Source organism: Phocoena sinus, chromosome 1 (genome assembly GCF_008692025.1).
Source record: "Phocoena sinus isolate mPhoSin1 chromosome 1, mPhoSin1.pri, whole genome shotgun sequence".
NCBI lineage: Eukaryota > Metazoa > Chordata > Mammalia > Artiodactyla > Phocoenidae > Phocoena > Phocoena sinus.
Window position 1 is genome coordinate 39,026,864 of NC_045763.1, and position 17,908 is coordinate 39,044,771.

Below are 17,908 nucleotides of genomic sequence, written 5' to 3' on the forward strand. Positions count from 1 at the left end.
ATTAAGTACATAATCCTAAACCTTTTTTAAAACTAAGACTATCATATTTCAATAGTAGCCATCTTTTACTACATTTCAAATTTGTATTCTCTCATTTCTTAAGAAGGAAGGCAGGGGTATTGACACAGACATATCGCTGCAAACTTAAGAAAATATTAAGCATCCATACCCTCCGTGTTCATTAACTTACTGGTTAGTTAAAAAAAAGTGGGGGAGATGGAATTTTCAGTTGCATGAGATGAATGAAAATGATTCATGTGGTCATGCAGGGTAGTCCACAGCTAGATGATACTACAGACTTAAACTCTGGTTCTGTACAATATTACTGTGTTAAACAAGATATCACAGTTATATGTTATTCAAAGAAGTTTTAAAAAAACATTCATTTTTCTGTTTTATTTCCATTTGTATAAGTTTTTAAAAAAGTAAGCACGTGATAGTTTGCAGGATCCTGCTACAGCCCAAACTCCCATTTCTATTTGTGAACATTATCGTCTCTTTATATTACTTACATTTTGTAACAGATGTTGGTTTAAATTAAAAAAAAACAAAAGACAACTCGGGAGGCCCAGGTCTGAGCTCTGTCCTCACCTTCACCCTCCCCCAGGTAGGCGGGGCAAGCCTCCCTGACCAGGCTGGGTGCTCAGGGGAGGTCAGCCACCTTCAGGGACAGTCAGCAATCCAGAAGCCGCTGCACCATGAGTGTCTCTGCGCTGAGCACCCCCAGAGCCCTGGGCGGTGTCTCGGGGCTCCTGCAGGCGGCCTCCCTGCTCGGCCTGGTTCTGCTTCTGCTCAAGGCAGCACAGCTCTACCTGCGCAGACAGTGGCTGCTCAAAGCCCTCCAGCAGTTCCCGTCTCCTCCTTCCCACTGGCTCTATGGGCACATGCAGGAGGTAGGATGGAGTGGGACGGGGAAGTGGGAGGACAGGGAGGGCGGGGCTCTCTGGCCGTGGTCCTGGTCAGCACGCCCATGGGACGAAGCCTTGCTGTGGGGCGAGCACGTGACCTCACAAAAGGACCCAGCTTACCTCTCGGGTCTTGGCTCCTAATCCCAGTCCGGGGAGCTCCCTCCCTCCCAGGACCCCGTGCTGCTGTCCTCGGGTCTGTCAGACACTCCTCCTTAGGGAGATCTGCAGGCTGTCCTGGCAGCCCTGCACTTTGAGGACAGTGGCTCTTCCTTCCTGAGTCTCCCCCGTCTCCAGGCTGAGCAGCTTCAGCTATTCTCGTAGAACAGGCTTCTAGATGCTTCCCTGCCCCATCCCTCAATCGCATCCTCTCTGCCTGGCCCTGAGCTTGCCTGGGAGCACAGACATCAGTCTGATGGATGCTGCCCTGTGGGCTCACTGTCCATGGAGATGACAGACAGGAATCTAGGAAGTTGTCAGGTGACAGGAAAAGAGACCCACCTGCTGGGTGGGGGGGTTACGTCAGCTGTAGGGACAAACTAGCTCGGTTTGTTAAGACTGAGGAATTTTCCAGTCTCCTGATTTCAGTGCTTAAACCCTGACAAGCTGCTGGCACACATGAGCGAGGTTCCCAGGACGGTGCCAGGTAAGGAGAACCGACATTTGAGTTGCACCATCCACAGGGTGAGGTCGCCCGCCTGGTGTCCTCCCTCAGTGGACTATGTGCTCTCAGAACCGAGCGTGAAATCCCCCTCACCCCCAGCACCCTGCACAGAGCCTGCACAGAGGGCTGCCAGTCCAATGTGTGGAGGGACAGGAAGGAGGGAAGGAGCGGCTTGCAGGCTGGGGAGGGGCAGCACCTACCCACCCAGCACTGGCAGCACTAGCCTGGGCGGCGGGGGGCTCAGAGCAAAGTCAGGGGCCACATGGAGAGGGGCTCATCAAGGGTTTGTGGACTGAGCAAATGCTGGGAGAAAATCAGGGGTTGCAGAGAGCTGAGGCCTCCCTTTCTCTGCAGCGTGATTAGAGTAGAGTGGAGCCAAAGACGGGAACCAGAAACAGCCCGAGCCCCACGTGGGCTGGCCCAGTACCTCTCTCCCCTCTCCTTCCTAATCTCCTGCACCCCAGGTTACTCAGCATCCTCCCCACCTGCCTGGGCATTCTGGCCTCTGGGACTCTGCTCCCATGTGCCCTCTACCTGGAATGATCTTGTCCCTCATATGTCTGTCTACAAAGGCCCAACCCCAAGCCACCTCCTCCAAGATGTCTTTCTGGGTCTCCAGGAGCGGAGGGGACAACCCTTCTTCCCTTGGCTGTCCTTCTCTTAAGGCAGTGCTAACCGGATTCAGCTAGTTTTGTCTGCAGTGTCATAGCTGTGAGCTCCTTCTGGGAGAGCCTGCCTCTGGTTCTTCTTTGTAACCCGAGAGCATCTTGGTAAACGATGACTCGATGAATGAGCAAGTGCATGAGGAAGAGCTTTCAAACGTCCGGGTCCGAGTTAGGGCCCCTTCCCAAAAGCTTCCCCAGAGGCTTGGTCTTCCCTGCATCACACATTCATGAGCCCCTACGGTTGTCATGTCCTCAATCTCACTGTCTCCTCCTGGAGGCTCCAAACAGGCAAGCATCTACAGTCGCATCCTAATTCAGTGCCTTAAACCAGTGCCTGGCACATAGTAGATGCTCAGTAAATATGTGCTCAGTGAAGGAACCCATCCCACAGTAGGCAAGTTGCCTCAGAGCTGGTGAGTCCTGATGGTAGAAGGATGCAGGCAGGGATTAGATACCAAAGTGGCAGATCGTTGCTTTGAGTTACACAGAAGCCATTGAATTAAAGACGAGGTGACTGCATGGAACATGCCTAGGACCAAATGTTGATGAGAAATCTAGAGGTGATAAAATGAAGCTGAATCTACAAGGTTAAGGAGAGGCAGTTGCTCTGTGGCTAAGAGGAGGGGCACACCAGGTAGAGGAAAGAACCTGGGCAGAGGCCTAGAAGTGTGAGCAGGTGGGGCCAGTGCAAGGCGCACAGGCAGCAGCATCTTTGGGGGCAGAGCAATGGGTCCTGTGGACTCACCAGCCCAGCAGGAGGCAAGAATAGAGAGGGTAAAGCCAGAAAGCAAGGGCTTTTGTGGTCCAGCGTGAGGAGTTTCAAGAGATTCCTCTAGGCGGTGGGAAGTGCGTTGGGAAGTGCATAAAAGTTTCTGGTTATTGGTAAGTGAAAATAAGATTTAGGGCTTCCCTGGTGGCGCAGTGGATGAGAGTCCGCCTGCCGATGGAGGGGACACGGGTTCGTGCCCCCGTCCGGGAAGGTCCCACGTGCCGCGGAGCGGCTGGGCCCGTGAGCCATGGCCGCTGAGCCTGCGCGTCCGGAGCCCGTGCTCCGCAATGGGAGAGAGGCCACTACAGCTAGAGGCCCGCGTACCGCAAAAAAAAAAAAAAAAAATAAGATTTAAAATACACATATAAGAACCTTAGTTCAATACCATTTTCATGTATACATCTAGAATCTATCCTATCACTGTGTATACACTCAATATGTAAAACAATATATACAAGGGCTTCCCTGGTGGCACAGTGGTTGAGAGTCCCCCTGCCGATGCAGGGGACACGGGTTCGTGCCCCAGTCCGGGAAGATCCCACATGCCGCGAAGCAGCTGGGCCCGTGAGCCAGGGCCACTAAGCCTGAGCGTCCGGAGCCTGTGCTCCGAAACGGGAGAGGCCACAACAGTGAGAGGCCCGCGTAGCACAAGAATAATAAAAAAAATAATAATATATACACATACAATTTAGGACTTAGTTTTTTTCACTTAGCCATATACATCCTAACACTTTCATATTAGCAAACATTTACATGTATGGTGGGAAAATATTGATGATATATAGCAATCAGTAAGCAAAAGGAAATTAATATATAAAATTATTTTTTAATATAATCTATTTTATTCTCTAACTAAAATTCTATGACAAAACTGCTCATCAAGTGATATGAATTATCATAAACTGCTCACGCAAATGTTGCAAGAATAACTTCCAAAAGTTTTGTACACCAGGGAGTGAATCCCTGATGTAAGTTTCTGTAGGCAGTTTGTAGTGGTGGCCCAGGGCTCTACCCGACAAGGGGACAGAATGTGGTCTTAGGACAAAGGTGGACAGCCAGCAGGTCTGGGGCAGAGCCCAGGTCAGAAGAAATAGTTCCAAACTCCTACCTCTGCTGATCAATCCAGAACGATCTCCCTGTACCCATCCTGCCCTTCACCCCCACTCCAGCACTGGAACTCAGAGAAGGGTTTTATTGATTTATCTTTCCCTTGGAGACAGTTCCAAGACGAGACTGAGCTGCGACCCCTACTGAAGAGGGTAGAGAAATACCCAAGCGCCTGTGCTCGCTGGCTGTGGGGGACGAAAGCCCTGGTGTTGATCTATGACCCTGACTACATAAAGGTGGTCCTGGGGAGATCAGGTGAGAGGGAAACCCACATCCCAGCAGGAGAAAATCTTCCCTCTGGGGTACATGACCCTGGATCTGTGAAATTCCAGAAGAAATTGGCACTTCAGCCATCAATACCTGGCTCCCTACCAGCCATCCTTGCAGCCCACAAGCCAGACTAAGGCCAACATTACTCACTTACAGTGAATGCTTAAACACCTGGGTGGGGCTGGCTTCTCTTTTCTGTCTTACTTTCTTTCTTGTTTTAACCCAACTGAGATGATCCCAGGTCTGGAAGACAATTCCCTGTCCACACTGATGTAGGTTTGGCACCTCTCACTGTTGCCTGTCCTGGGTCATGAAATGGCCAAACCACCACAAACTGTAGGAAAACCACAGGCTCCTTTCTTACTCTGTGGCGCTGAGCAGAGCCTATCTTTCTTGCCGATTCACCGTCTTAGTCCTGTGGGTGTTCTGCTGCTGGGACACTGAGTCTGCCTTCCTGGGCCCACAGTGACCATGAGGACAGAGAGAGTCAGGGATGGGAGGCAAGAGGGAGGTGGCTTGAGACAGACTGCCGGCTGACCAGCATCAGGAATGGAAGGTGCCACAGCTGCTCTGGGGGCTGCCTGCCTTGTTCGGTGCCCTCCACTTCCCTTCCTTCCCTTTCAGACCCAAAGTCTCACGATTCCTACAGAATGCTGATCCCCTGGATTGGTAAGTACATTTAAATACAACTGCAGTCCACCCACCAGTTAGGTTTACCAAGAGCTACCTCTTTGGTTAATGGAGAACAACGGGTACCAGGTACCCTGTCACCACCTCATCTCTCAGTCAAGCCTCATTTCTCTCCTTCCATTGAAACTCTCACCCTTTGTAATGGTGCTGAGAGCCCTCCTGAAGCTCAGCCTCTCTTCATCACTTCTCAGTCCTCTGCGACATTCTCAGCCTGACTATTAACTAATTCCTTCTATCACCTGCCCGCCTACTCTTCTTCAACCTCTGTCTCACAGCTGTCATAATCACATCCTATGGACCAGCCATTTTGGAATTTCACATTCCTGAACTGTACTGCCCTTTCCTACCTTTGCCGACGGTGTGCTCTCTCCTGACACCTTTGGTTCCTCCCAAGTTGTCCCTAGTCGTCCCCCTGATCCAGGCTCCCCGACCCACACACACACCCATCTGTGGCCCAGGGAAAGGTTTGCTCGTGTTGGAGGGGCAGACGTGGTTCCAGCACCGGCGGATGCTGACCCCAGCCTTCCACTATGACATCCTGAAGCCCTACGTGGGTCTCATGGCCGACTCTGTCCGAGTGATGCTGGTGAGTCTATCCCTCGTCACCTGGACACAGTCATATCATTTGTCAGCACTGCTGACAAAGTCCACTCTCAGACCCTTGTGTCCCTCAGGCGTCCATCGGACACAGCCTCCAGAATGATGCATTCAGAATGTACTCTGAGACAGAGCTCACTACAACTGGATGGGACAGAGGGGTGCCCTGGCAGCAGCTTGGATCCACAATTTGCTCTGAGGCAAGGGAAAGCAGGGACATAGTGTATTCAGGGTCCACTCTCCTCTCATCTCCACATCTTCAACACAGAGAATTAGAGCAAGGGTCATTCCACTGGACAGCTGTGCAAGCTGCCCCCGGATGCCCTGGACAATGGCAGCTTCAGTGGCAGAGTGGACATCCCAGGATGTCACTCAGGTAGGCTCTGGCCTGGGGCCCAAGGCCTCTGCATGGAATTGAGCCACTCACTGGAGGAAATGAGGCCACGTCTACAGTCACAGAGCCAGGTTTTGACAAACATCACCTCTGATCCAGACTGAGCACCTACTCATCTCAGTTAACAATGGATAAATGAAAGGAAGCGCCCCTTCATAGGAGCCCAAATAGAGTCCCTTAACCTTTTCCTTGCCTTGAAATATTTGCTTATAAGAGTTGGCCATCGCCTGTCCAGTTCCGATCTCAGGACACAAAAGATTACCCCTTTGTCCCATGAGAAACAATGTTTTCTTGTCTGCCACAAGGTGATTATCATCATAAATTGCTCCTAGAATTCAGAATTGATTCAGAATATTAGGAGAGAGTATAATTAATTACATAATAAATGATTCCGAGAAAATAGACATCACATTACACACATGTGTTACAGCTTCAAACTGCTAAAACACATCTGCTTTGAAAGTGAGAAAATCTCATCAGAAGATTTAGAGAGACAGAGAGAGAGCCTGGCCTTGTCAGCACAGGCCTTCTGGGGGAGCAGAGCGGGGTCAATGTCCCCCTCCCACCACAGGACAAGTGGGAGGAGCTCGTCAGCCTGGACTCGCATCTGGAGGTCCTTGGACACGTCTCCTTGATGACCCTGGACACCATCATGAAGTGCGCCTTCAGCCACCAGGGCAGCATCCAGACAGACAGGTCAGTGACAACCCTTCAACGGCAGGGCAGGGTCCTTGTTCTCACCAGCTGGGGAGGACTTACCTGAGAGGCAGTTAGGGCAGTGTGGACGCTTATCAACACAGAAAGCAACATTCTGCACAGAGCCATGGACCACAGTCAAATTTCACCCAGACCAACCTTGACTCAGTCACAGGTCCCTGATTCCTGCACAGGGAGAAGCCTGGCTGCTCAGGCCACTTGTAAAGGACTGAGGGTCTCCTGGGCTGTGAGGCAGAAATGACAAAGGCTCAGAGCTGCCTGTCCCCACTGACTGAGGAATCCCCACCCGGAGCCCCACTCCATCTCCAGGTCAGAGGCTCCCTCCACTCCAGTCTCTTCTGCATCCTCTCCCTTCAGGAACATCCAGTCCTACATCCAGGCCATCAGAGACCTTGGCAATCTGACTTTTTCCCGATTAAGAAATGCTTTACACCAGAACGACATCATCTACAGGCTAACTCCTGAAGGCCGCTGGAGCCACCGCGCCTGCCAGCTGGCCCATCAACACACAGGTTCTGCTTCTCCTTCTGGGCGGCACCTCCCCTGGCCTTGACCCCGCAGGCACAGCCCAGACTCCTGCTTCCTCTTCAGGGGCTGGCACACACCCACACTGGGTACTTCCCTGGTGCAGGGGTTGGGAACTGAGACGTCAGGGTGTCAGGTGAGGTGCAGGGGAGATACATGTGTCACCACGTTGCTGACGGTGGAATGAGACCCCCTCCCAGCATCATTCAGGCAGAGCTTCCGTGGGCTGTGCTATTGAGGGGATTCCCGACCTGGATCCGACGATGCTGGAGCTCTCTGCCCTGACATGTGTGCCCATTCCCACCCTCGTCCTCATCCACCTGGTACCCAGATTGGGCCTGAGGGGCAGATAGGGCTACAGTGGGTGCTGCATCTGGGCCCCCAGGAGCCCTCAGCTCTGCCTGGGAACCACTGTTCTGGGACAGATGGAGTGATCCAGCTGAGGAAGGCTCACCTGCAGAAGGAGCGAGAGCTGGAGAAGGTGAGGAGCAAGAGGCACCTGGATTTCCTGGACATCCTCCTCTTCGCCAGAGTGAGTGTGGGCAGGAGAGGCCTGAGGCTTTGCCCAGAAGCACAGAGGAAGGGCAGACCCTGCACTCCCCCTGCCTCCGCAGATGGAGAACGGGAGCAGCTTGTCTGACAGGGAGCTCCGTGCCGAAGTAGATACGTTCATGTTCGAGGGTCACGACACCACAGCCAGTGGCATCTCCTGGATCCTCTATGCTCTGGCCTCCCACCCTGAGCATCAGCAGAGGTGCCGGGAAGAGATCCAGAGCCTCCTGGGGGATGGCGCATCCATCACCTGGTGAGTGCCCAACAGGTGGGAGAACCTTGTCCCTCCGCGAGTGGAGGACCCCTGGTTGCCTGCCCTTAGATGGGCTTCCTTTCAGGGACCACCTGGACAAGATGCCCTACACCACCATGTGCATCAAGGAGGCACTGCGACTCTATCCACCAGTGCCATTCATTGGCAGAGTTATGACCAAGCCCATCACCTTCCCTGATGGACGCTCCTTACCTGCAGGTATGAGCTTCACCACACCCACTGAACTAAGCACTCTGCATGACCACGTGGGAGATCAGAAATCCACATGTGCTTTCCAGCCCCGGGATGCTCTGTCTGATGTTTCCGCCTCAAGATAATTAATATTTACTCTGCAGTCTAGACGTTTTGTAAAATGCCTGACACAGAACTTGAACCAATGAGAGCTCAATAAGCAAATGCTAGCCCTTGAATGTGGTCTTGTAATGAAGCCCTAAAATTCTAATTCCTTGAGACGTGAAGGCTTAAGAGAAAAGCAGAAATAAGCAAGGGGAGATGTGGTTCTTTCCATGTGGGGTCTAAGTAAAGGAGGGAGCTCAAGGAATGCACTGTCATGGGTCAGTTGGTCCAGTCTCTGGGGAGCCCTCAGGTGGATGGCCGAGAGCAGCTGATGATCAGGTCTGAGAGCCCTGCCATGGTTGGAGGCCACCCATTGGCTCACCTCCCAGTGGGTCTGAATCCCAGCCCTGCCACCTCCTCTCTGTGGGATCACAGACACGTCCCTCAACCTCTTGGAGGCTCAGGTGAGTCATCTACACATGGGGATAGGAGTGCCTTCCTTGAGGGCTGCTGTGAGGATTAGATGAGTTAATGCACAGCCCCGAGGACTCATGATGGCGCCTGATAACTGTGAGTTTTCATGTGAGGCGATCCTCATACTAAGCCTCCAATTCTCTTCCTTCTCAGTCCTGGCCATGGTTACCTGCTCCTAATCTGTGCTCATGTGCTTTGTCACCTCCAGCCCACCTGTCTTGCAAGAGCACCATTTCATTCAGAGTGATGGAGGGTAGCTCTCATGGTGGCTCCTGGGCCTTTTGTGCACATTGCCCCTGTTGCCATGGGTACCATCGGTCTTCTCTCTCTCGTACCTGCCCCACAGGAATCCCACTCTCCCTCTCCTTTTATGGGCTTCATCACAACCCAAAGGTGTGGCCGAACCCAGAGGTATGATGGAGGAGGGGATGGGATGCTCCCTCCAGACCAGCACCTCCCCTGATCCCCCTTGGGGATTCTTGTCCCCTGGTGGATTGGTGCAAGGAGCTTGACCCCACCTGTCCTGGCCCCGGTGCTCTCTCTGCAGGTGTTTGACCCATCCCGGTTTGCACCAGGTTCTGATCGACACAGCCATGCTTTCCTGCCCTTCTCAGGAGGATCCAGGTGAGGCCTTCTGTACCTGGGGCAGCCAGGTGTCACTGGGTGCTACCTGATGTGTGTGACTGTCTACATTCATATGTGGTGTATGTAGTTATGTCCCTGTATGTTGACGTTTTGAGAAGGAGGCGTGTGTCCCCATGTACAAGAAGACCTTCAGGGCACGCCACGGTGACCTTGACCTCCTGACTTCCGCAACGACCAGCCACATTGCCATGGCCGTGGCCCTCCAATGTATTCCAGGGTTTTCCTCACTTTCGGTGTATGACTTTTCAGCTTTAGAATTTTTCATGAAAGGTAAACTTCAGATGTTTGCTTTTCCCAAGTATCAGTCACCTTAGAAGGTGGTTTTTTCTCTTGGCACATTTCTAGTCCAGCCCACTGTCTTTTTTACTTAATTCACCATTCCACCTCTCACTGTATCAGCCATCGTGTTTGCATGGGTTTCGATTTCCAGCTGCATTCCTTGTCCTGAGGCTTCAAGCTATGTATGTGATCAGTTACAGCTGCCATTTGAAGAAAGTCTTGTGTGTCTTCTCTATTTCTGTAGTCGAACCCAACAAAGTTGTAACAGCATATTAATATACACATGACACCTTTTCTAGTTGCCAAAAATCTATACATGTAGCAGGGATTATATACCATAGTCCAAAAATCTACAGAGTCTAATTCTGGCAAAAAAGGATGACATTGAAGGCAATCAAGTGCTTTTGAGAGAAAACTCACTATTTTGTGTTGGACACGTGCATTTGAGAAGTTCCTGCCGTGTAAAATATACAGCACACATGAAATAGCTGTTAAGCAGGATGACACACTCCAAAATGACTCCTGTGAAAATCTTCAACGGCTACAGATCCCCCCCGAAATAGTAACTTCCATAACTTTGGAACTACTTAGTAATCCAAGTTTTTTCTGAGCCTATAATTCTGTGAAATTTTCAGTCGGTGAATCAACCTTCACAGAACAGGCTTGACGCAACACGTTCCCGGAATTTGTCTAGTATTTGATCTGTGCCAGGGTCCTGTTCTTCCTTGTAGACATTGGCTGCAGGTCATGCGGCTGCCACCAGAGGACAGGGGGTACCTGGCAACTCAATTCCGAGGTCAGAATTAATGTTTAATTTTAATCCATTCCTTTTTTTTATCAATTCAATTAACTTTGTTCAAATAGAAAGCTATTTATTAAGCCTGCTTCCGTGTGCCAAACCATATATTACAAGATGGGAACACAGAGACGAAAGGAACTTTCCTTGCTCCGAGAGTTCACAGTCAAGAAACCACTACCGCTATTCAAGACAGACATGCGACGTTTCCATAGTGTAGTGGTCAGTACGTTTGCCGTACAAGACAGACATCGTGCACTCATCCACTCTTTCACTCGTTCATTCATTCACTGAGCAGGTTGTGGAGTGTTCCATGTTTCTGGCACTGTCTGGTCACGGGACAGTGATGTGTTCTTGAGTGAACGCTAAAGCTGCTTGGGGATGTGGGAGAAAGAGGCGCAGGCGGCAGAGGCGGGAGACCAGGCGGTCACTAGACTGAGTCTTGAGCATGTAGCCAGCAGAGGCGGGGGGAGGGGACCTCAACAGGAGCGGAGCAAGGGAGAGGGGCTGGACAGGTGCGAGGTGAGTGAGGAGCAGCCCAGAGAGCGCTGTGACGCCAGCTGAGCCCCGCGACGTGTCCTCCCTGTGATGGAGGGCGCAGCAGGCCCCGAGCCGCCATGGCTGCAGTAGAGGGAGGGGAGGCAAGGAGACTGGAAAGGCCAGTGAGGAGCCCACGGGATGGGAGGAGGGGCCTTGCTGGAGTAGAATGGGAAGGCTCCAGGGGCGGGTTGACTGAGGGGCTGCGGGGAGACAGGAGGCCGGAGCATTAACTGGGAGGCAAGTGGTCCAGCAGGTCGAGGGGCGCTAACCCGTGGCCCCTCCAAGAAGCCTCCCGGTTGCCATCCTGACTTCCTGACACAACTCTGTCCTGTCCTGTCTGGGGACTGGGGCCCCTGCTTGTCTGCCATGGGTGGTGAGGGCCCGAGAGTTGCCCACATCCCCCTACAGTGCCCTGGCCTGGCCTAAAACCAGAAGCTGCCTGTGGACGAGTGAACAAAGTACTAATTCACATTTACTGATTCACGTGACTTGACCCTGTGGCTTGGAGCACCGACGCTCCCCAACAGGACTTGGGACTGCTGAGAGCAGAAGTAGGAGTTAGGAGCTAGTCCTGGAGAGAGGTGGCCTTTGTGAAGGTCAGGGGGAGAGGGTGGACCGAGGCTTGGGCGGCACGTTCAGTGTGACCCGTAAGGAAGGGATCTGGGCTGGGCCACGTGGAGGAGAGCCCTGTATGCCCTGTGCCCGACAGGGGTTAGAAGCCTCTGCTCACTTCCTTTTCCCTCCCTGACCCAGGAACTGCATCGGGAAGCAGTTTGCCATGAATGAGATGAAGGTGGCCGTGGCCCTGACCTTGCTTCGCTTTGAGCTGGCACCGGATCCCTCCAGGGTCCCTGTTCCCATTCCAAGAGTTGTGTTGAAGTCCAAGAATGGGATCCACTTGCAGCTCAGGAAGCTCCTGTAATGCTTGTTGGAGACAAGGATGAGTTCTGAGGGTCCCTGCCTGCCATCCTGTCTCGCTGTCACTCTCTCCCGTCCTTGCCTCTGTGCTCACTTCCTGCTTCTATCTGCCCACCTGCTGGCCTACCTCGTCTCCTGCCTCCTGCCCATCAGACGTTCTGCCCTCCTCCTCTCAACTTTCTCCAGGCTCCCTATCTGCTTATCTCTCCATCTGTCTCTGACCCACCTGTGTCTCTGACTGTCCGCCTAAACCCTGATCACCTGCCCTCCTTCAGTCTGTCTACTCTCTCCCTGTCTTTCTCCCCTTCTGCCTGCCTGTCTGTCCCTGAATTCACTTCCTTTTGCTGATAAAATAATTGGCCACAGCCTTAAGGACTTCGAACAACACAGAGTTATTTTCTGACAGCTCTGGAGTCAGAAGCCGGAAGTGGGTTTCCCTGGACACAGCCAAGGTGTTGGCAGGGCCCCCGGTGCAGGGATGTAGGAGAGGATCCCTCCCTTTGCCTTTTCCCATATCTAGAACTGCAATCCTTGCGTTCCTTGGCTCCTGGGCCCTCCTCCATATTCAAATCCATCAGCTTCTTCAAATGTCCCCCTGCTTCAGTCTTCACATCGCCTTCTCTTTCATAAGGCCCTCTGTGATTACACAGGCCCACTCAGATAAAACAGGCTTGTTCTCTGGCTCTGGGTATTAGGACATGGACACCCTGGGCAGCCGTTACTGTAACTGCTAAGTCCTGCATGACTACCATCGCCTTGGGCCCCCGATCACTCCCGTGTGTTATGGGTCTGCTCATTTGTCACTCACCTGGCTTCCCCTCTTTCCCACTCCCTGGATAAATTCACGATGTCATATGGAGCGTGTGTGTCTTCCCTTGCAAGGAACTGGATGGAATGAAAGAGAGAGAGAAGGGGAGGGAAGGCAGAGGCGACGAGGAGAGGACATGACCCCTGGTCTGTGGGCCCAGAACCCCAGCAGAACAAGCGTGTCCCAGCGCCCCTGCCGCCTCAAACTCTGGGGTCCCTCATACCCCACAACCCGCCTGTCACCTGAGGCTCCCATGGCAGCTGAGTCAGGAGAAAGGGCTCGTCTCCAAAGGCTCAGAGGGAAGAAGCTCACCCCAGGCACCTGTCAGGGAAGGAGCCTCCCAGCTATTGTGTGGTAGCTTCCTCGTTACATCTTTAGAGGGGCCCAACTGAGACAGGCTGGGCCTGGGACCCTTTGCTGTAGCGCTGCAATGCTTGCACCTGGTCACACCTCTCTTCGAGCAACAAAATACAAAGAAAGTGTATGGGACTAAAAATAACTATGTCCATGCACAGTTGGGGCAAATTCTGAGCAAAATATACCAAGAGACCAAAAAACCCAACTGTCACTTTTTTTTCTTTTTTCATCTTTATTGGAGTATAATTGCTTTACAATGTTGTGTTAGTTTCTCTGTACAACAAAGTGAATCAGTTATATGTATACATATATCCCCATATCCCCTCCTTCTTGAGCCTCCCTCCCACTGTCCCTATCCCACTGAAGGTAGTTGTACACAGACTCTTAAAAAGAGAGGGCAAAATCCCTTGATAAAGCAGTTTTGATAGTTTCTAATGTTTGTGGGTTCTTTAATAGATGTTTTTTGGAGTATAATTGCTTTGCGGTACTGTGTTAGTTTCTGTTGCCCAACAAAGCGAATCAGCCCCGTGCACACACGTGTCCCCCTATCCCCTCCCTCTTGCGTCTCCCTCCCTCCCATCCTCCCTATCCCAGCCCTCTAAGTCATCGCAAAGCACTGAGCCAATCTCCCTGTGTTATGCTGCTTCTTCCCACCAGCCAACTATTTTATACATTACACATTCAGTAGTGTATATATGTTGATGCTACTCTCACTTCGCCCCAGCTTCGCCCTCCCACCCCATGTCCTCAAGTCCATTCTCTAGGCCTATCTCTTTATTCCTGCCCTGCAACTATGTTCATCGGTACCATTGTTTTTTTTTTAGGTTCCCTATATATGTGTTAGCATATGGTATTTATTTTTCCCTTTCTGACTTATTTCACTCTGTATGACAGACTCTAGGTCCATCCACCTCACTACAAATAACTCAGTTTCATTCCTTTTTATGGCTGAGTAATAGTCCATTGTATATATGTGCCACATCTTCTTTATCCATTCATCTGTCAATGTACACTTAGGTTGCCTCCATGTCCTGGTTATTGTAAATAGAGCTGCAATGAACATTTTGGTACATGACTCTTTTTGAATTATGGTTTTCTCAGGGTATATGCCCAGTAGTGGGATTGCTGGGTCATATGATAGTTCTATTTTTAGTTTTTTAAGGAACCTCCATACTGTTTTCCATAGTGGCTGTATCAATTTACATTCCCATCAACAATGCAGGAGGGTTCCCTTTCCACCACACCCTTTCCAACATTTATTGTTTCTAGATTTTTTGATAATGGCCATTCTGACCAGTGTGAGGTGATACCTCATTGTAGTTTTGATTTGCATTTCTCTAATAATTAGTGATTTGAGCATCTTTTCATGTGTCTCTTGGCCATCTGTATGTCTTCCTTGGTGAAATGTCTGTTTAGGTCTTCTGCCCATTTTTTAACTGGATTGTTTGTTTTTTTGATATTGAGCCCCGTGAGCTGTTTGTATACTTTGGAGATTAATCGTTTGTCTGTTGTTTCATTTGCAAATATTTTCTCCCATTCTGAGGGTTGTCTTTTTGTCTTGTTTATGGTTTCCTTTGCTGTGCATAAGTTTTTAAGTTTAATTAAGTCCCATTTGTTTATTTTTGTTTTTATTTCCCTTACTCTAGGAGGTGGGTCAAGAAAGATCTTGCTGTGGTTTATGTCAAAGAGTGTTCTTCCTATGTTTTCCTCTAAGAGTCTGATAGTGTCTGGTCTTACATTTAGGTCTCTAATCCGTTTGGAGTTTATTTTTGTGTATGGTGTTAGGGAGTGTGCTAACTTCATTCTTTTACATGTAGCCGTCCAGTTCTCCCAGCACCACTTATTGCCCACCCCTTAGGTGGTGCTGTGTGCAGGGGGCATGGGCAGCACCCTGCTTTTGCTTCTGACCCCCAACTGCCACTTTTGAAGAGCCTAGATTAAAAACAGAGTGTCAGGAGGAAAAGCAGGGCACTGCGCATGCCCCCTGCACACGACACCACCTAAGCCGTGGGCAGACCACCTAAGCCACCCTCTGGCCCAACCCCTGGACACACTCCTACCCTCACCCCACGTAAGAAACAAGCTTGACCCCCTTCGGGGATCGAGAAAGCAAGGGAACCTGTTGTTTGTTCCCGCTCCCCCACTGCAGCAGGGGCCCCAGTAAAGCCTTGTCTGCATTTCTTGTCTGGCCTCTAGTCGATTTCTATTGATTGGGGAAGGCCAAGAGCCCTGGTCAGTTACATATTTTGTGGCGCCCAACGTTGGGCCCTTCCTTGTGCCTGTCTGGGAAGAGGATCTGGGCACCTCTGGGACCACCGAACACAGCTTCACAGCGGGTGACAAGCAGCCACCTGAACCTCTTGTTTCAGTGTCACCACGTTTGGTAAGTCTGACTTCCTGGCCCCTGGGGGCTTCAGTACCCTCATTCAGACAACACTTTCCCCTTCCCTTCGTCCTTTTTCCCTCACCATTTTCCCTTTCCCCTTAGTCCCTTTCCCTCTCCTGAAATCTCTCTACTTCTCTTTCAGTCCTCTCCTTTCTCCATCCTCTCCTCCCTCCGTCCTCTCCTCCTTCTGTCCTGTCCTTCCAAGAGAGTGGACGTCAGGCAGCTACAGCATCAATCCTCTCAGCTTGTGAGACCTGCTCCCTCTGGCCGGCAACGGCTCACCTTGACGGGTGACAGGCAGAGGTGGAAGAGGCTCCCCTCATGCCGTGCAGACCGTGGTCCAGAGGGCTCTCCCTGACCAGAGATTATGAGAGCAATAGATGTTCAAACCTCATATCGTGGAATGGCTGGAAGCCCTATCATCCCAATATTCTCACCTTTATTTTCCTGCCGCCAAGGAGAGTCCCACTGGGAACGGGCTGAAGGGGCAGATTTCTATATACTGGTGTACATGTGGGTGAGAGTCCCACAGACAACATACAACTGGCTGGTTTCCAGGCTTAATCACCCCCGTGGGCTCCCTTCTTCATTGGCCCTTTCTGGAAGAGTGCTGTTTGGTGCCTGAATGGACACCCCCGCGGGGGCAGGTTGAAAGGGCAATCTCTCTCTTTCTGTCTCTTTCTCTTTTTCTGACATTCTTTTCTGTCCCTCCTCCCTTTACCTCTCCCTTGGTCCTCACCCCTACCCTCCGTCCACTTTATCCTGAAACTTCTTGTTTGTGTCTTTAAGTTTTGTGATCGGCATAACTGTTCTTTCCTGGGATCAAGGGGCTTGCATCTCCGCCTCTGCCGTTGCAATGTAATTATTCTGCCTGGGCTCTCAGGAAGTACCTGATCCATCTGTAGTCCCCCACACCGAGGGAAAAAAGAAAAAGAGGGCCATTTTAAATTCAAGCAGGAAAACTATGAAATCTCTGGTTCTGCAGAAATTAACTTGTCTAACTTAAGCTTGTGGGTTTAATTAATACAGACCTGTCTTTAGAGTCATCAACATTAAGTACAATACTTTCATTGCACCTAAGGTTCCTGGAAGTCAATAAGTGCATATTGTTTCTGTTATAAAATGTGTCAACAGGGGAAGTAACCTGATATCATTAAATTTTTAAGTGAAAGTACTGGGATAAGAAGTTTTTGGTAACCTCTACAGGAATAATTATGTCTTGGAAACATCCATCTAAAACAAGTCGCTCCAAATTTTGGTAAATTTGAAACTAAATTAAGTTAAATCATAGGAACTAATTGAATAGTCAGGCCATTTCAAATAAGGTAAAATATTGGAACATTAATTGCTAAACAGGTCTAAATTTACCTACTTTTGTCTTCTTGTGAGAGAGAAATTAAGCTATTTGGTACTGCCTTGAAATGTTCTCTACCAATATACGGAATGCTTATGTAAAAGTTCATGGGGGACTTCCCTGGTGACGCAGTGGTTAAGAATCCTCCTGCCAATGGGACGTAGGGGACACAGGTTCAAGCCCTGGTCCAGGAAGATCCCACATGCAACTAAGCCCGTGAGCCACAGCTACAGAAGCTCGTGCACCTAGAGCCCATGCTCCGCAACAAGAGAGGCGACAGCAATGAGAAGCCCGCACACCGCAATGAAGAGTAACCCACATTCATCACAACTAGAGAAAGCCACGCACAGTAATGAAGACCCAACGCAGCCATAAATGAATAAATAAATAAGTAGGATAGTTCGTGGTGGCTTAAGGAAAGTAGGATGCGTGTTTTCAGAAAAGAAGGTATGAGGAATGGAAATGTATTTTGTCGAAAGGAAAAAGGGTGATCGTGTGCTAGAGCTGGATATTTCTCCATGGGGAAAGAATGAGGGACAAATTATGGCTACAGAAATTTACAGAAGGTTTGCGGAAGACGAACACTGCACTGAGGAAACAATTTTGTATGTGGTCAGGATTTTCTAAGGTTCGATTAAATTTAATCAGGTAAATGGATTTTATTAAGAGTAGGCTGATGCAAGACTGGATTTGGTTTCTCTCTCATAAAAGAACAGAGTTGTCCTGGAACGCTGCTTTTGATAACAGCTTGTGTGAGTTTCTGTGCCTTTAAGTGATCTCTCACCTGGCAGGCCATCATGGTTATTCTGGCCCGCTGTTGCACCCCAGATGACAAGGAGCATATACTGAGAAAGGCCAGGGAACATGCAGATGGCTTACTGGTGGCCAGTCCATACCACCAAATTTATCAGGTGGGTGGGGATGCAATCCCAGATCATGACCCACA

At 50.5% G+C, this 17,908-nt stretch overlaps 1 protein-coding gene across 3 annotated transcripts; it reads left to right on the plus strand.

Annotated features, from left to right (window-relative positions):
- The first annotated feature begins 679 nt into the window (after positions 1-679).
- Positions 680-12,916, plus strand: LOC116752331 (cytochrome P450 4A11-like). 3 transcript variants are annotated; one of them, XM_032629218.1, is made up of 12 exons: positions 680-893; positions 4,224-4,365; positions 5,005-5,049; positions 5,529-5,656; positions 6,633-6,757; positions 7,136-7,290; positions 7,729-7,835; positions 7,918-8,108; positions 8,194-8,327; positions 9,226-9,290; positions 9,427-9,503; positions 11,893-12,916. In XM_032629218.1, the coding sequence occupies exons 1-12, from the start codon at positions 699-701 to the stop codon at positions 12,059-12,061; spliced, it is 1,533 nt and encodes a 510-aa protein (XP_032485109.1). In that variant the 5' UTR covers positions 680-698; the 3' UTR covers positions 12,062-12,916. The 3 variants fall into 3 exon arrangements, with proteins under 3 accessions (XP_032485109.1, XP_032485116.1, XP_032485126.1); XM_032629225.1 differs by having other exon boundaries at positions 788-893; positions 4,220-4,365; XM_032629235.1 differs by lacking the exon at positions 680-893 and having other exon boundaries at positions 4,297-4,365; positions 5,030-5,049.
- Positions 12,917-17,908: the final 4,992 nt, after the last annotated feature.